Below are 17,161 nucleotides of genomic sequence, written 5' to 3'. Positions count from 1 at the left end.
ATAATAAGTCTCTTATGCTGTTTAATAACTTTGTTATTCTGAAGCTAATAATGAATAAAATATGTCTTGCCATTAATGCGACTTCTTGAACAGGTGCGGTAGAAAAACAGATGGAAGGATTAAATGGCATGATAATGTTTTATATTTTGAACATTAATTTTTAACACTGTGATTACTAGCAGAATTATTCATTACCTATCGTGCTAAGATTTATCTGAGAGCCAGATGCAGTCATCAAAAGAGCCACATCTGGCTCGAGAGCCATAGGTTACCTACCCCTGCTTTAGAGGTTAAGATGAGCTTTGATATCGTTACGACGTCTGTGTTGAGTGAAGTGTGAGAAGCTAGGTATGCTGTTATACAGGTGGAACAAACAATTTCATATTTTTGATGGACATTCTAAATTAGTTTATTCAAGCTAACTTACTGTTGAACTTCACGGCTACATTGATATTTTTGTCAAAATCAAAACAACTTCAAAATTTACAAAAAAATACGTCAAGTGACTATATCTTCTTTTCCACTGCACTACGACTGTATGTAAAAGACAGTGACTGCCGTGAATGCTCCGATTTAAACCCTTTGTTTCTATTAACCACAGTATCCTATGGTCGTCGAGAGCGTGGTCTACAGCTATGGCTGTAGGCAACCTCTGGATGTGTTTTTTTTTTATTTATTTACTCCACAAGATGGCAGTAGCTGCATTTTGAAGTACGATGAGTTGGTGTCCAGCAGCTTTATCCACCTCTGCATGTGCTGGAGAAGCGCGTTACATTTTTCTCACTCTTGTTTACAATGGACTCATCAGCCCTTTTAATTGCTGACTGGGCAGTTTCTTCCGTAGCACTATTGCAACATTGGTTCTGTTGCTGCTGTGGCAATATACTTGTTAATAAATCGACGATTTAGTCAAAGAGAGCTATGTTTTACGTTATACTCGCTCATGCCTTCCAAAGCATGATTATTAAAGTTTAAAAAATTTGGGAAATGTCAGCCTTTCTTTAATTATTGCCTGCTTCCAGTGATTATTCAGTCGTCTTTGTGGCATAGGGAAATAAAAGCTATATTAAGAGCCTCTATATTCCTGATTAATAGTTTTTCTATCTCTGTGCCCTTCAGATGGTCCAAGTGGCTTGGCTGTTCTGGTTCTCCAAGATCATTGAGCTCATGGACACTGTAAGTCGTTAAATCGGAGAATGCCTGGTAGGATACGGTACATTGTGGTCGTATACAAACATGCAGTTATTTCTAGATTTACAAATATATATATATTTTTTTTCATGCTAGATTTTCTTCGTATTGAGGAAAAAGAGCGGCCAGATCACATTCTTGCACATCTTCCACCACTCCTTCATGCCTTGGACCTGGTGGTGGGGAGTCGGCTACGCTCCTGGTGAGTCACATTGTCCCGCATCTGGCCGAGTGATATCTCTTTCAGGACCCCATTCTCCCGTTAAAACTTAAGCAGGGTTTTTTTCACGCACGTTTCTCTTATTCGAAATCCCCCATTCAGATTCTGTGTCGCCCAGGATAGGCATGCTTATGGCGTCAGAACAGTTCCAAAATCCTTGCGCGTAAAAACACTCCGTCTACCTGCAGACTCATTTTACGCTCGCACGCTTCATCTCTGGCCGGGCACGCCGTCTTTTTGCTTGCACGTGTATACACTGGTGTTGTTCCAATACCAAGATTTTGGTACTGGTATCAAATTTTTTCGGTACTTCTCTAAATATAAAGGGACCACAAAAAATTGCAATATCGGCTTTATTTTAACAAACAACCTTAGGGTACATTAAACATACATATGTTTCTTATTGCAATTTTGTCCTTAAGTAAAATAGTGAACATATAAGACAACGTGTCTTTTAGTAGTAAGTAAGCAAACAAAGGCTCCTAATTTAGCTGCTGACATATGCAGTAACATATTGTGCAATTTTCCATTCGATTATTTTGTCATTATTAAGGACAAGTGGTAGAAAATTAAATGTTCATTTACTGTTAATATCAGCTTACTTTCTCTTTTAACATTTTCTCTTTACACTTCTGTTAAAAATCTAATAATCACTTATTCTTCTGTTTGATACTTAACGTTAGTTTTGGATGATACCACAAATTTGGGTATGAGTCCGTTACCAAGTAATTACAGGATAATACATTGGTCATATTCAAAGTCCTCTATGTGTCCAGGAGCGTATTTCCTGACTTCATAAACAAAATATGAATTAAAAAAATCCGAAAGATCTTGTGATGCCAAAAAATAACAATCATAGCAGTATCGACTATATACACGCTACTGTACTTGGTATCATTGCAGTGGATGTTAGTGTAGATCCACCAATGGCGTTTGTTTACATTTTGACACTAGTGAGCTACGGTGTGTAGTGAAGCGTGTTTTGCTATTCCTCGTCCTGCAAGGATGATACTTGTAAGAAACTTACTTTATTTGTCACCATAGAGGCCAAAAGTCACCATGGAAGCCAAGATTAGTGATTTAGGGGTTGGACCGTTATTTTTCAGAGGCAGTATAGTACCGAATATGACTCATTAGTGTCCAGCACATCTCCTCTTTTCTAATTAGTGACTTTAAACTACTGTCTGCAAATCGGTGCCAATCAAAGGCAGGTTTAAGGCTGGTCATCATGGCGGTGGATTTGTGTAAACATTTAATCATCCACTCAGCGGAAAATGAGGAGTTGAGAACCAGACAGCTCTCTTTTTCCTCTGACATGTGGATCCTCACACAAATCCTTCCACCATTAAGAGCCACCTTACTCTGACCTGGCGTTTAAAGTGACCAATCAGAAAGGAGGGGAGTTGCTGTGCTGTCTGTTCAATGCCTACCCCTAAATGCCAAAAGGATGGAACGTCTCACGCGTAGAGAATTGAGAAAGACACATCAAGCGCAAAATAAGTCAAGGCATGCAAAATGGTTAATTTTTTTTTTTTTTTACACAAGAATTTTGCCACTGTTCTGACGGCATGCACACGTGGTAAATTGTGAATGAAAGCATTGTCATGTGGTTCATTTAAATATGAGGCATGTTGGTTTTTGACTGAGTGAAAATTATGTACCACAACAATTTCCTAAACACTTGTGAAGGTCATTTAAACCCATGAAACATGCTCAAAATTTGAAAAGCCTATATCCATCCTGGCCGTACTAAATGTATGTGCGTCGTGGTGATTTGAGTGCTCGTATCTGCAGCTGTGTCATTTTACTGGCTGCTTGTTACTGTGGAGATTAAACTTGGTTTACTTTTTTTTTTTTTTTAGGGCAGTGCGATTAAAAACTAGATATATTTTGCTTCGATAGTAATAAATAGGTGTTCTTACTAAAAATCAATTCACATCCAAATAGCAATTTTTATTTATTCCGATTTTAAATCGATTTATAACTTTTCAGAATCCTAAACAACTTTTTTCAAAGAAGGAATTTTTGCATCAAAAATGTTAAACGACATTTATTGATGTTCTTGTTGTTATAATAATTATTATTATTATTATTAATGATACTCTTGCTTGTATTGTTTTTTTTGTCTTCTCAATTGCTTTGTAAATTTATATTTTAAGTATTGTAAAGCTGGAGTTGGAGTTGCTCTATTTCATTTTATTTTTATTAGATCAACATACCGTTAATTTTTTTAAATACATTTTTAAAAATGCACTTTCAAACACGTTTTTAGGCCAACAGGTCGTACGTCAGCAACCAAGAGGAGCTTATGTAACCTGTTTTGAAAAGGTTTTGTTATAATTTACAGTATATATCAAGTAATATAGTACGAGAATCCTGTCTAATCAATTCTAAATCGAATTCAAGAATTGGAATCGAATCGTGAGGTGTCCAAAGATTCCCAACTCTAGATTTAACTTGTCCATGTCCATCGGTGTGCATTTAACTTACACAAAAATAATAGCTTTAATAATAACATACATATAAACATTAATAGCAATGAGCAAAATAGCATTTGTAAAATATCGGCAGAGTGTGTAAATATTATAGAGTAATGGAGCCTGTTATCTGCAATGGTTGTATCATATTCTTTCCTTGACAAAAAAATGCATATTTCATCAAAAGTAATCTGTTGTCTTCACATTTTTTGTATTATTATCAGTGTAACAATAAAAATATCAATATTTATATATTTCTCCATATTGCCCAGCTCTACTTGATATTATAACCATTAGAGGTAGAAATCTTTGCGCACCTCACGATTTGATTATTGGTGAGACTATTTAATTCAGAATTGCTTCTCAAATATATTATTTGGTTTATAAATGATCATAAAACTTGTTACAGGTTAGAAAAGCTCCTCTTGGCTGCTGACGTACGCTTTATACGTGCTTTGTTGGCCTAAAAATGTGTCTTTAAAAATGCATTTCCCAAGTGTTATTTACAAAAATCGCAGAATTTTAAATAAAAGAATAGAGAGACCTCAAATCCATCCCATTCCCAGTTTTACATTAGAAATGTACAAAGCAAATGAGTCGACATACATTTACAATAGTGAAGTGAGTTATATTTATTTACAGCTTTTCTCCTATTAAACACAATACCAAAAGAAGAAAATAAAACATCATAAAATCAACAGTACCAATAATGAAAATATGAATATCAGTAGTAGTTGTTTAATGTTTTTAATCCAAAAAATTATTCTTGGGTAAAAAAGGGGAGAAATGATTTATTAATTTATTAGATTCTCGTGAATTATGAATCAATTAAGAATCAGAATAAATTAAAATCACGAATTTGATATATCAATTCCCCCTATTCTGACTGAGAAAGCGACAATTTCCCCATTAATTTGAGCGAGGGTGAAAGATTTGTGGATGAGGAAAGTTAGAGTGAAGCAAAAGGAAAAAAAGAAAAGGCGACGGCTCCGGGCGGCGGCAGTGGGACCGTTTCAGATGTAATTAGACACATTTACTAGGATAATTCTGGAAGATCCCTTATCTGCTTATTGTTTTAATAGTGTTTTAGTGAGATTGTAAAGTCATTCCTGAAAGTCGGATGGCTGCGTTGAACGCCAGTGTCTTAGAGAAGCCGAGGAGCCAAGATCACAGCTGCCTTTTTGAGCTGCAGGAGGAGGCTGCATAATCCACTGAAGTCTCCGGTAAGAGCCGACTTAATATCACAATTTTCCCATCCAAAAACTTGCTGGTTGACGTAGAGAAACATGTTCACTTGACCGCTCTGTGTTAAAGCTTCACAACAAACAAAGAAACACCGCCCTTGTTTCGGTGCTAAACGCAGCTGCAATCCACCGCTTTCCACCGACAGCATTCTTCTTTATAGTCATTATTATTAATTGAACAAATTGCAAAAGATTCAGCAACACAGATGTCCAAAATACTGTGTAATTATTTGATGGAAAGAGACTACTTTTAGCCGTGTGTGGTGCTGGGCTAATATGTCCGCTACAACCCGAGACGTCATAAACAAGCGTCACCATACGCGTCATCATTCTGCGACGTTTTCAACAAGAAACTCCGCGGGAAATTTAAAATTGTAATTTAGTAAACTAAAAAGGCTGTATGGGCATGTGTTGCAACGTTAATATTTCATCATTGATATATAAACTATCAGACTGCGTGGTCGGTAGTAGTGGGTTTTAGTAGGCCTTTAACTTTGATTTGTAATTGTGAGCAAATGGTACGAAATTAAGCTCGCCGAAGATAAAATAGACAATACTAACATACACACAAACAGCTTGGAAAAGATTAACTTCAGAGAGACTAAAACAATAATTGTTCATGTTGTGCAAACTTTTAATGCATTTCATCTGTCCAGTAATTCTTCGCATGCATATTTTAGGAACGTGAGTGGGGGGGTGATATAGGGGTAGGGGGTGCAGTGGTAGTCAAGGGTGTTATGGAGCCCACAGCCTTGGGGAGAAGCTGTTCTTTCTTTAGTCTGTTTGTCCGTGTTTTAACGGACTATCTCTTCCCTGAGGGCAGAGGTGTGAACATGTTGTGGCCTGAGTGTGTGCTGTGTTGTCTCTAATATTATACTGATGCTCTTGGTGTTCGGTGTTTTACACCGAACGATGTCCAAACGCAGTCGATTTGCGTGGTCACCTTGCGTTTAATGCTGCGGTCGCGCCCTTTTTTCTCTTACACTTCGGCAAAAACACAGCAGCTAAAAAACTTGCGTTTTAATCATTTATTTAGAGTGAAATTATGGTCGATTTTTCCTCATCTCAACGGCTGCTTGCAGGAGTCTCCAGTTGAAGTGGTCAGAATAGATACATACAGTCAAGCATATAATCACGTTTCATCAAACATATGTTAACGTTGTTGCCCTAGGGCAGGGGTTTAGCAACCCAATATGTTGAAAGAGCCATATTGGACCAAAAATACAAAAACAGATCCGTCTGGAGCCGCAAAATTTAAAAGCCATATTACATACAGATAGTGTCATGAGATATAAATTGAATTATGAGGACTTAAAGGGAACTAAATGAGCTCAAATATAGCTACAAATGAGGCATGATGATGCAATATGTTCAGATAGCTAGCCTAAATAGCGTGTTAGAATCAATTAGATTGCTGTCATGCAGTGACCAAATATGTCTTATTAGCACACTCCACATAAGTCAATAACATCAACAAAACTCACCTTTGTGCATTCATGCTCAACGTTATAAGTTTGATGGACAAAATTAGACAGAAAAAGAAGTGGCATAAAACACGTCTTTGAAAGTCAGAGAACGTTATACATGTAAACAAACTACGGTAATTTCAAGGACCGCCAAAATTAGTAGGACAAAACGGCGCTTGCCAAATACTCGAATCAGTGAAGCATCTTTGATATAAACAGTGTGCTTTATAACAATAAGGGAGGTTTGTGTCATGTTTGTCCTCCGACAGAAACCATATTAAAACAATTAAAAAATGTTTTTTTTTCCCCTCATCTTTCCCATTTTTCATATATTTTTGAAAAAGCTCCAGAGAGCTACTAGGCGGCACTAAAGAGCCGCATGCGGCTCCTGAGCCGCGGGTTGCCGACCCCTGCCCTAGGGTAAACTGGGCAACAGGTGGCACACTGACAAAGCTTAACCTATTTTTACTATAACAAGCTACAAGGTTAATATAGTCTGCTTCTCTTTCTTCCCCTCCATTTATCTGCTTTCTTTTGTATTTCAACTTATCATTACATGTATGTATTGTTGCATTTGAAACAATTGAATTGTTGATAATAGAGGTAATTATTTATCAATAGTGCTATTTCTATTGGTATTTGTATTGCTCCATTTGTAGTGTAATAATGTTCATTGTCATTTCTGTATTATTTCACCAACTGCTTCTTTGCTATCATTTTTACCATCATATTTGTACATATCCTATTTGCTGATGTTCTGTGGCTGTTGTCTCTTTCTTATCTCCCTCTTGTCCCCACAATTTCCTCCCCTGTCTTCCTTATTTTCTCTTTCTATCCCCTCCTGCTCTGGCCCGACTGTGCCAAATAATAATAATATAAATCCATTTAATAAAGTCAAATACAAATAAGGCAACAAGAGAAGTACCCCATACTTCTCTTTTGTAAAGTAAATTTTTAAAGCCGATATGGGCATCTACATCAACTATATGATTTGCTTGAGAAGCTGGACACTACAAACAAAAAATAGATTTGATAGTTTTCTTTTTCCTTTCATTATTTGTGGTGTACACTGCATATAAACTTCCAGTGCAATATGTTTCACCTTCCAGGGGAGCTGGGCCTTGAGCACATGGGAGACTTAGACCCTGGACGTGTTAATAATATTGCTTTACTTCACGACAGACACGCAACGTAACATTGAACAGCATCACTCAATAACTTTACGGTGACGTCTTGGCAAATGTACAGAGGAAAATATGAAACTACAACAACACAAAAAAAATGCTATTGTAAGCTAATACTGTTAACACTTATAAATGTGTTAGCATATTAGCTAATGCTAACAACACCAGCTCAGATAAATTACGATAGCACGTACACATAAGCATGAAAACACTCCTGCAAACATAACACACGGGATGGTTTAGTAAGTGTAAACAGTTTCAGTTATATTGTAAAACTTACAAACGTTGCTTGGAGCGACGAAGGAAGTATCCATACGAATAGACTATGGATGGCTAGAAGGCGGAGTAGCTCCTCTACTTCCAGTTGAACGCACTAAATGAAAGGATATGGCAGCACCTGCAGTGAACGAACATTAAACGGGGATAGCAGGTCCATTCTACGTGTCATACTTGATCATTTCGCGATATTGCCATATTTTTGCTGAAAGGATTTAGTAGAGAACATCAACTTTTGGTCGCTAATAAAAAAGCCTTGCCTTTACCGGAAGTAGCAGATGATGACATCACCAGTGTGAGTGCTCCTCACATTGTTTATAATGTGAGCCTCCAGCAGCAAGAGCTATTCGGACCGAGAAAGCGACAATTTCCCCATTAATTTGAGTGAGGATGAAAGATTCGTGAATGAGGAAATTTAGAGTGACGGACTAGGGAAGAAAAAAAAAGGCGATTGCATTGGGAGCGATTCAGATGTTTTTAGACACATTTACTAGGATAAGTCTGGGAAATCCCTTATCTTTCTATTGTGTTGCTAGTGTTTTAGTGAGTTAAATAGTACCTAATAGTCGGAGGAGTTTGTCCACGGGTGTCTTGACGCCAGTCTCTGAGGGAAGTCACGGCAACTGCAGCACGAGAGAAGCTCCGCTGATCTCCGGTAAGAGGAGACTTATTTTCTCACCGAAAACTGTCGGTTGACATGTAGTAGGGATCCATGTTCGCTTGACCGCTCTGATCCATAGTAAAGCTTCACCTTCGGGAATTTTAAACAAGGAAACACCGTGTGTTTGTGTGGCTAAAGGCTAAAAGCTTCCCAACTCCATCTTTCTACTTTGACTTCTCCATTATTAATTGAACAAATTGCAAAATATTCAGCAACACAGATGTCGAAAATACTGTGTAATTATGCGATGTAAAGAGACTACTTTTAGCTGTGTGTGGAGCTGAGCTAAAATGTCCCCTCAACCAATAACGTCACAAACACGCATCCTCATACGCGTCATCATTCCGCGAAGTTTTCAACAGGAAATGCCGCGGGAAATTTAAAATTGCAATTTAGTAAACTAAAAAGGCTGTATGGGCATTTGTTGCAATGTTAATATTTCATCATTAGTATATAAACTATCAGACTGCGTGGTCAGTAGTAGTGGGTTTCAGTAGGCCTTTAACACACCTTTTCAGTGTTTTTGCTTGTTTTTTGACTATTTGCATTGCTGCTGTCAGCAAAAAAAATTCCATATATTAGTTGCACCTTTTTGTAGGACGCAGGGTGCAAAGCGCAGAGGGAAAATGTAGCGGTTTGTAGTCCAGAATTACGGTACTTGATAAATGAAACCTCTGCCATGTTTTTAATGAATACTTGGTCTTTTAATGTTGAGCCAAGTGTTTTCTAAGGTGTTTGTTGGTGAAATACGATGGGCATTTATTGAATGGTTTTAAAGTGTAAATCCAAGATTAATATAGGTTGCCTCTCTCTCTTCGCCTCCATCTTTCGGTATTCCTTTTTTATTTTATTTCATTTTTTTTTTATTATTATCTCTCTAGCTATCATTATGTATACGTATTGTTGCATTTGAACAACTGTATTGTTGAAAATAGAGGTAAACTATTTGTATTGTTCATGATCAATAGCGCTTTTTCTATTGGTAATTGTATTGCTCCAGTTTTGCTGTAAAAATGCTCATTGTCATTTCTATATTATTTATTTCACTAACTGCTTATTTGCTATCACTTTTACGATCATATTTGTACATATCGTATGTGCTGGCGTTGTTATTTTTGTGTTTGCTGCTGTTGTTTTTGTCTGTCTTATCCCCCTCTTATCCCCACAATTTCCCCTTCTGTCTTCCTTTTTTTCTCTTTCTATCCCCTCCTACTCCGGCCCGGCTGCACCAAATGATAATATAAATACATTTAATAAAGTCAAATTCAAATAAGGCAACAAGAGAAGTATCCTACACTTCTCTTTTGTAAAGTAAATCTGAACAGCCGATATGGGCATCTACATCAACTATGTGATTTGCCTGAGAAGCTGGACAGGACAAAAATAAAAAAATAAATTAAAAAAAGTGTAAATCCATAAAGTAGACTCACATGGTTGTTCATCTTTGCTTCCAGGTGGAATGGGTTCCTTCCACGCCATGGTCAACTCATCCGTCCACATCATCATGTACTTTTACTACGGCCTCGCCGCCGCCGGGCCTCGCTTCCAGAAGTTCCTGTGGTGGAAGAAATACATGACCGCCATTCAACTCGTACGTCTGCGGCCACTTGCGGTCTTCTGCGTGCTCACAAACCTTTGACGAGTCTCTCGCCAACAGATCCAGTTCGTCCTGGTGTCCCTTCACGCCACCCAGTATTACTTCATGGACCGCTGCGACTACCAGTTCCCGCTCTTCATCCACTTGGTGTGGATTTACGGCACCTTCTTCTTCATGCTCTTCTCCAACTTCTGGGTGCAGGCGTATGTGAAGGGCAAGCGGCTTCCCAAGCAGGGCGTCCAACCGTGTCTGAACGGCGCGGCCGCCGTCTACGCCAACGGCAAGCACCACGAGAACGGCGTCAAGCACGGCACCTGCAACGGCTCGGCCCACCACGAAAACGGCAGCGCGCTCATGGGCAAGATGAAGAAGGCCTAGGACGCCGGTGAAGAAACGCCCAAAAAGTATGACCTGGTCAACATGTCCAAACTACCAAAGAGCATTTTGGCGGTTTCTTATTTTTTTTGTGCTTATAATTTAGAATGGCAAAACGTGGAGAGAGAGAGCGCGCGATTGATGACTTCCACGGTGGGGGTTCCACCTTGTGGTTGGTTAGGGTGTCTCTCCAGAGTTCTGGAGAAGCATCTATTAAACACGATGTATGAAGGGAAGATGTTTAATGGTTAATCTTCACTGATGTTGCAAACATCGAGTATCACACTGGTTCAACCCGCACGCACACGCTTACTCACTACTTATGACACCCCCCACCCATGACATAATGTACAGAATACTTGTTTTGTAAATAGTTTTACAACAAAACTAATTGTATTGGTATGCTTTATCATTTCTAAATTGTCACGTTGTCTATTTAAAATAAAATAAAATGCCAATAAAAGCTCTTTTAAATTATCTTATACACATTGCGTGCGTGCGTGTATTTCTGCCATTCTTGAGTCAACAAGAAAAAGTACCTTCCATATGAGGATCGATGAACAACCTTGGAGCAAAATCCTGGTCCCAATACGGAAAACCATTGCATCTAATAGAGAGCCAAATATTAGAGTCTGTGAACATTGCCCCAAAGTCAAGATTTTTTTGTTGATTTAATGTGCATACAAAAGTAAACATTGACAGGTGCAAAGCATACTTGCCAACCCTCCCAGATTTTCCGGGACACTCCCGAAATTCAGCGCCTCTCCTGAAAACCTCCCGGAACAAATTGTCTCCCGAAATTTAGGCGGAACTGGAGGCCACGCCCCCTAGAGCTCCGATGCAGACCTGAGTGAGGACAGCATGTTTTCACGTCCGCTTTCCCACAATATTGTTTGCCCAATGACGTTATAACATGGGTTTATTGTTAGGCAGTTTCACACAACACAACAGCCGCAGTCACGTTTGTCTACCGTAAAGCAGTTCGTCTGCCTTAAATAGCAATGTTGTGCAATTTTGTGACACTCTTAAACAGGACAATACTGCCATCTACTGTACGTGCATATGGTTAGAAAAATAGTGACAGAGAATAAAACATTCATCCATCCATTACAAGGATGGACAATTCAACCCTTAACTCAATGAGTATGAGTGTTGTGAGTGTATATGTGTAAATAAATGAACACTGAAATTCAAGTATTATATATATATATATATATATATATATATATATATATATATATATATATATATATATATATATATATATATATATATGTATATATATATATGTATATGTGTATATGTGAAATACTTGACCTGGTGAATTGTAGCTGTAAATATACTCCCCGCCCCCCACATCCCGAAATCGGAGGTCTCAAGGTTGGCAAGTATGGTGCAAAGGCAGCAATGTATGATAAAACAAGCTGGCAGCTAAAGGACTTTCCTATTCATCCCTGAAAAATCCCACCAGTTGAACTGATTTTTTACAACTTCCGGTGCTGATGTAAGACAACCCGCGTCCCATATGTGACCGTAAGATGCACAAATACACTACGGTACTAGACTATAGCGGCCATTAACAGTTAGCTTCTACATCTGGGTTGCCCAAAGTGCGGCACAGGGGCATTCTGTGGTCCGTGACTCGTTTGTCATCGGCCTTAAGCACATTATAAAAAACAAAAAATAGAGATCTAATTTGCACTCCTGGTGGGGAAATTATAAAAATTAGGGTGATCCCAAAAAGGAAAGATTTTTCAAATTGACTTTTTTAAAAGTGCTCCCCTTTTGGCCACCATATATAATAATTGAACTGCTCCCTCTTTGGCCATAATAAAAAAAAATGTATATAGACATACTGTAATAACTTGAAGTAAATGATGAAGATTAAAAAACAATTACAATAAAAAAATTAACTAAAAGCAGTCTCTCGCGATGTGTCGGCTTTTTTCTTATAAAATTGGGAACAATTTCCCCAATTGTTTCTGTATAAAAGTATTACTTTTTAATGCACAATAGTGACATTTGTCATAACGTTCTGCCATATGACAAATTGCCTATTTGTTTGTTGTTCTTGTAAAATAGTGACTTTGAGTAAAGTTATGATTTTTGTAATAATTTTGCCAATTGAAATTCTGATTATTCTATTACTAAAATGTTGTTTTTTAAGAAAAAAAAAATTGTGACTACTGTAAATTTACGACTCCTTTTCATAAAATTGCCAAATGTTTAAGCTTTTCTTATAAAATTGCAACTGTTGAATAAATTCCAACTTTTATCATCATAATGCACAAATGTTCAGTTTATCTTGTAAAATTTGGACTTGCCTTGAGTAAAATTACGACTTTTATTAAAACACTGATAAGATTCTAAGTTTTTCTTGAGAAATTGTGACCTTTTTTTCTGGTGAAATTCCAACAAGCTTTTTTTATATTTGCATAGTATGTATATATTATTAATACTGTAAATACAAATCTTTATATATCTAGAAAGGATGGTGCTAAAGAGGTAGGCATTTTTCTGAGGTCTGAAGAAGGTAACTGTGTGTGTGTGTGTGTGTGTGTGTGTGTGTTCATGTATTTTTACCCTTCTTGAGACAACAAGGAAAATTACTTCCTTATGAGGACTGGTGACCAAGTTAGGACATAAATCATGGTCCTAATAGAGAAAACCCTTGCATCTAATAGAGAATGTCTCATTTGCACCCCTGGTGGTGAAATCTATCAAAATTAGGGTGATCCCAAAAAGTAGGGATTTTTCAAATTGACTGTCGCTTTCAAAAGTGCTCCCCCTCTGGTCAACATATGAAATAAGTGTGTGTAAAAATTTGAAGTGTTCCCCCTCTGGCCACAACATACGTAATAAGTGTGTGTTTGAAATTGAAATGGGCCCATTTGGCCAGAATTTGTTAAAAAAAACAAAAACAAATATGTATTTAGAGATATATTGTAATAATTAAGTAAATTAAGATTAAAAACCTATTACAAATAAAAAATTCAAACAAAAAAATTAACTAAAAGCAGTCTCTTGCAATGTGCTGACTTTTTTTCTTATAAAATTGGAAACAATTTCTCACATTCTGTTTCTGTGATATTGCAATATTTTATCGTAAAATTATGTGAAACGGTGACATTTGTCATATAAAATTCCGACTTATCACAATATTGCTGATATGTTTGCTGCTCTTGTAAAACTGACATTTTTTGGAGTAAAGTTATGATTCGTCATAATTTTGCCAAGAGAAATTCCGATTATTATAATGTCAACATTTTAAAGTTTTCTTATAAAATTGTGACTTTTGTCGAGTAAATTTACAACTCCTTCAAATAAAATTGCCAAAATGTTAAGCTTTTCTTGTAAAATTGCGACTTTTATTGAGTAAAATTCTAACCTTTATCATAATATTGCACAATATTTTTTTTTGTAAAATTTTGACTTGCGTTGAGTAAAATGACAACTTTTTTTTTAACACTGACAAAATTCTGCGTTTTTCTTGTGAAAGTCAAACTCATTTTTCACAACAAGATTTTTTTATATTGGCATACTATGTATCGTATTTTTCGGAGTATAAGTCGCTCCGGAGTTTAAGTCGCACCTGCCGAAAATCCATAATAAAGATGAAAAAAACATATAAAAGTTGCACTGGAGTATAAGTCGCATTTTGGGGGGAAATTTATTTGATAAAAACCCAACACCAAGAATAGACATTTGGAAGGCAATTTAAAATAAATAAAGAATAGTGAACAACAGGCTGAATAAGTGTACCTTATATGACCAACTGATAAGGTGCCTGGTATGTTAACGTAACATATTCGGTAAGTGTCATTCAAATAACTATAACATAGAGAATATGCTATACGTTTACCAATCTGTCACTCCTAATTGCTAAATCCCATTAAGTCTTATATGTCTAGTCTCTTACGTGAATGAGCTAAATAATATTGATATTTTACGGTAATGTGTTAATAATTTCACACATAAGTCGCTCCCGAGTACAAGTCGCAATACGGTATTAATGCAAATCTTTTTATATCTACAATGTGTGTGTGTGTGTGTGTGTGTGAGAGAACAACAACATAGGATTGTAACCGTGCCATCGCCAATGTGCTGCCTCGCCACCAAGAAGAGAAGCAGTCGCTTGTCTGGGGATATGTGAGGAATGTGGAGCTAGTGGGAGTTGCACAACACACATTCTGCTTTGTTTGAAGGGACAGAAAGACCGGAAGGTGCAGCATAAGCATATTTGAGTTTTCTAACTACTGACTAAATATTGCTATTAAATGTTTATTATACTACGCGATTGAACGCGTAACTAAAAAAAAAAGTGTGTACATTTTGGAAATTTAAATTTCATGTAAAATGATTTGGAGATGTGTCCTTTTCATCACAGGAGGGAAAAAAAATAGTTGGCAACCACAAAACGTCAGCTCCTTTTTTATGTGACCTTTAATGAAGTATTGTTCCATGTGTGATACTCGAGCTTACCTGTAACCCTAAAATGAGGATAAGCAATATAGAAAAAATATATTTTCCCTCAAAAATCAGAAATGTATTGGATTTTTTATATTTATTTGGGATACATGCTTTTTATTGCACAGCAAAGATAAATAATGAAGATTGATAGACTAGTTATGAAATTTAGGAAACGGTTTATTGAAAATACTATCTGATTTTTTTAAATTTTTGATATGAAAACAATTCAGACTGTAAGCATGTATCTCCAAATGCTTGTATATGAAAAAATATTTCTCAATATAAATGCAGATATTTTTAACACAAAAATGTACTATTACGTATTGCTTTTGTTTTAAAATGGACATACATACTTTTTTATTTGACCGCAAAGATGGGCACCCATCCATTCATTTTCTACCGCTTATTCCCTTTGAGGTTGCGGGGGGCGCTGGTACCTATCTCAGCTACAATCGGGCAGAAGGTGGCGTACACCCTGGACAAGTCACCTCCTCATCGCAGGATGGGCAACCAAAGGTCAAGATATTAAATGCTTGAATTTTTTCTATATTTTATAGTGATCAAACATGGCATATTGAAAAGCATGCACAGGATATCGCTATTTTTTTAACCATAAAAAGAAGATACTCTTTCCAAATGTTTGTAAATTTTCTATGTGCAAAAAGTTCTAGTTTACCCCTGACCCTGAGGATAAGCAGTATAGAAAATCGATTTTTATATTTTCCACGGAAAAAAAAATTATGATTAATATTCTTGCTATATAAGAATTTTTTATAATACATTTTTATCACACAATGAGGAAAAATACAGATTGACTACGGATCAAACATGGCAGGCATGTATGATTTTTTTGTTTATTTTTTTTTACCAAATCTCCAAATTGTGTAAACATGTATTTCCAATTATTTATATTTTGGTCAACTATTGATCAAACAGTGCAGGTAAACGAAAAGCATAAACCTCCATTTTTTTATACCTGAAAATTATCTTTTTTTTTACTATTACAGAGGAACGCAAGATTTATTTTATAAGAAAATATGAATAATTTTACTGTATTAAAACAATGTCATACAGGGATCCCCAAAGGCTCAAGGGGGATTTTTCGCTTTAGGTTAATGAAAAAATGTGGCCGACCGCGATGATGTCAACGTTATCGATGGGAAAATTCATTTTTAGGAGACGCCTAGAGTAACAAGCGGTATAACATGAATTAGAAAGGACAGATTAAAAAAAAAAAGTTTTTACTTGGGACTTTGGGGACCCCTGACATACAAAATTACAACTCAAAGTTTTTCTGTAATTTAATAAACATTTGGTAACACTTTTTGGTATGGGGAACATATTCTATGTAACACTTTAGTATAGGGAACATATTCTATGTAACACTTTAGTATGGGGAACATATTCTATGTAACACTTTAGTATGGGGAACATAATCTATGTAACACTTTAGTATGGGGAACATATTCTATGTAACACTTTAGTATGGGGAACATATTCTATGTAACACTTTAGTATAGGGAACATATTCTATGTAACACTTTAGTATGGGGAACATATTCTATGTAACACTTTAGTATGGGGAACATATTCTATGTAACACTTTAGTATGGGGAACATATTCTATGTAACACTTTAGTATGGGGAACATATTCTATGTAACACTTTAGTATGGGGAACATATTCTAAGTAACAGACTTAATTTACAGTTATTTGGAAACTAGCGGAACATATAAGGCAGGGGTCACCAACGCGGTGACCGCGGGCACCAGGTAGCCTGTTAGGACCAGATGAGTAGCCCGCTGGCCTGTTCTAAAAATAGCTCAAATAGCTGCACTTACCAGTGAGCTGCCTCTATTTTTTTAATTTTATTCATTTACTAGCAAGCTGGTCTCGCTTTACTCGACATTTTTAATTCTAAGAGAGACAAAACTCATATAGAATTTGAAAATCCAAGAAAATATTTTAAAGACTTTCTCTTCACTTGTTTAAATAAATTC

At 36.5% G+C, this 17,161-nt stretch overlaps 1 protein-coding gene across 5 annotated transcripts in view; it reads left to right on the top strand.

The window, feature by feature from the left end:
* elovl1b (ELOVL fatty acid elongase 1b) overlaps nt 1–11,175 on the top strand; it is a 51,001-nt gene extending 39,826 nt beyond the window's left edge. For all 5 annotated transcript variants that reach the window (XM_061888105.1, XM_061888108.1, XM_061888107.1 and 2 more), the window contains 4 exons: nt 1,120–1,176; nt 1,288–1,393; nt 10,174–10,310; nt 10,377–11,175. In XM_061888105.1, the coding sequence (XP_061744089.1) occupies nt 1,120–1,176; nt 1,288–1,393; nt 10,174–10,310; nt 10,377–10,694 (618 nt within the window). In that variant the 3' untranslated portion in view covers nt 10,695–11,175. The remainder of the gene's footprint in view (nt 1–1,119; nt 1,177–1,287; nt 1,394–10,173; nt 10,311–10,376) is intronic.
* Nucleotides 11,176–17,161: the final 5,986 nt, after the last annotated feature.

This window comes from Nerophis ophidion, linkage group LG26 (assembly GCF_033978795.1).
Source record: "Nerophis ophidion isolate RoL-2023_Sa linkage group LG26, RoL_Noph_v1.0, whole genome shotgun sequence".
In the NCBI taxonomy this organism is placed as follows: Eukaryota; Metazoa; Chordata; class Actinopteri; order Syngnathiformes; family Syngnathidae; genus Nerophis; species Nerophis ophidion.
The sequence above is the reverse complement of the archived record's forward strand: the minus strand, read 5'-3'. Positions and strand labels throughout refer to the sequence as shown.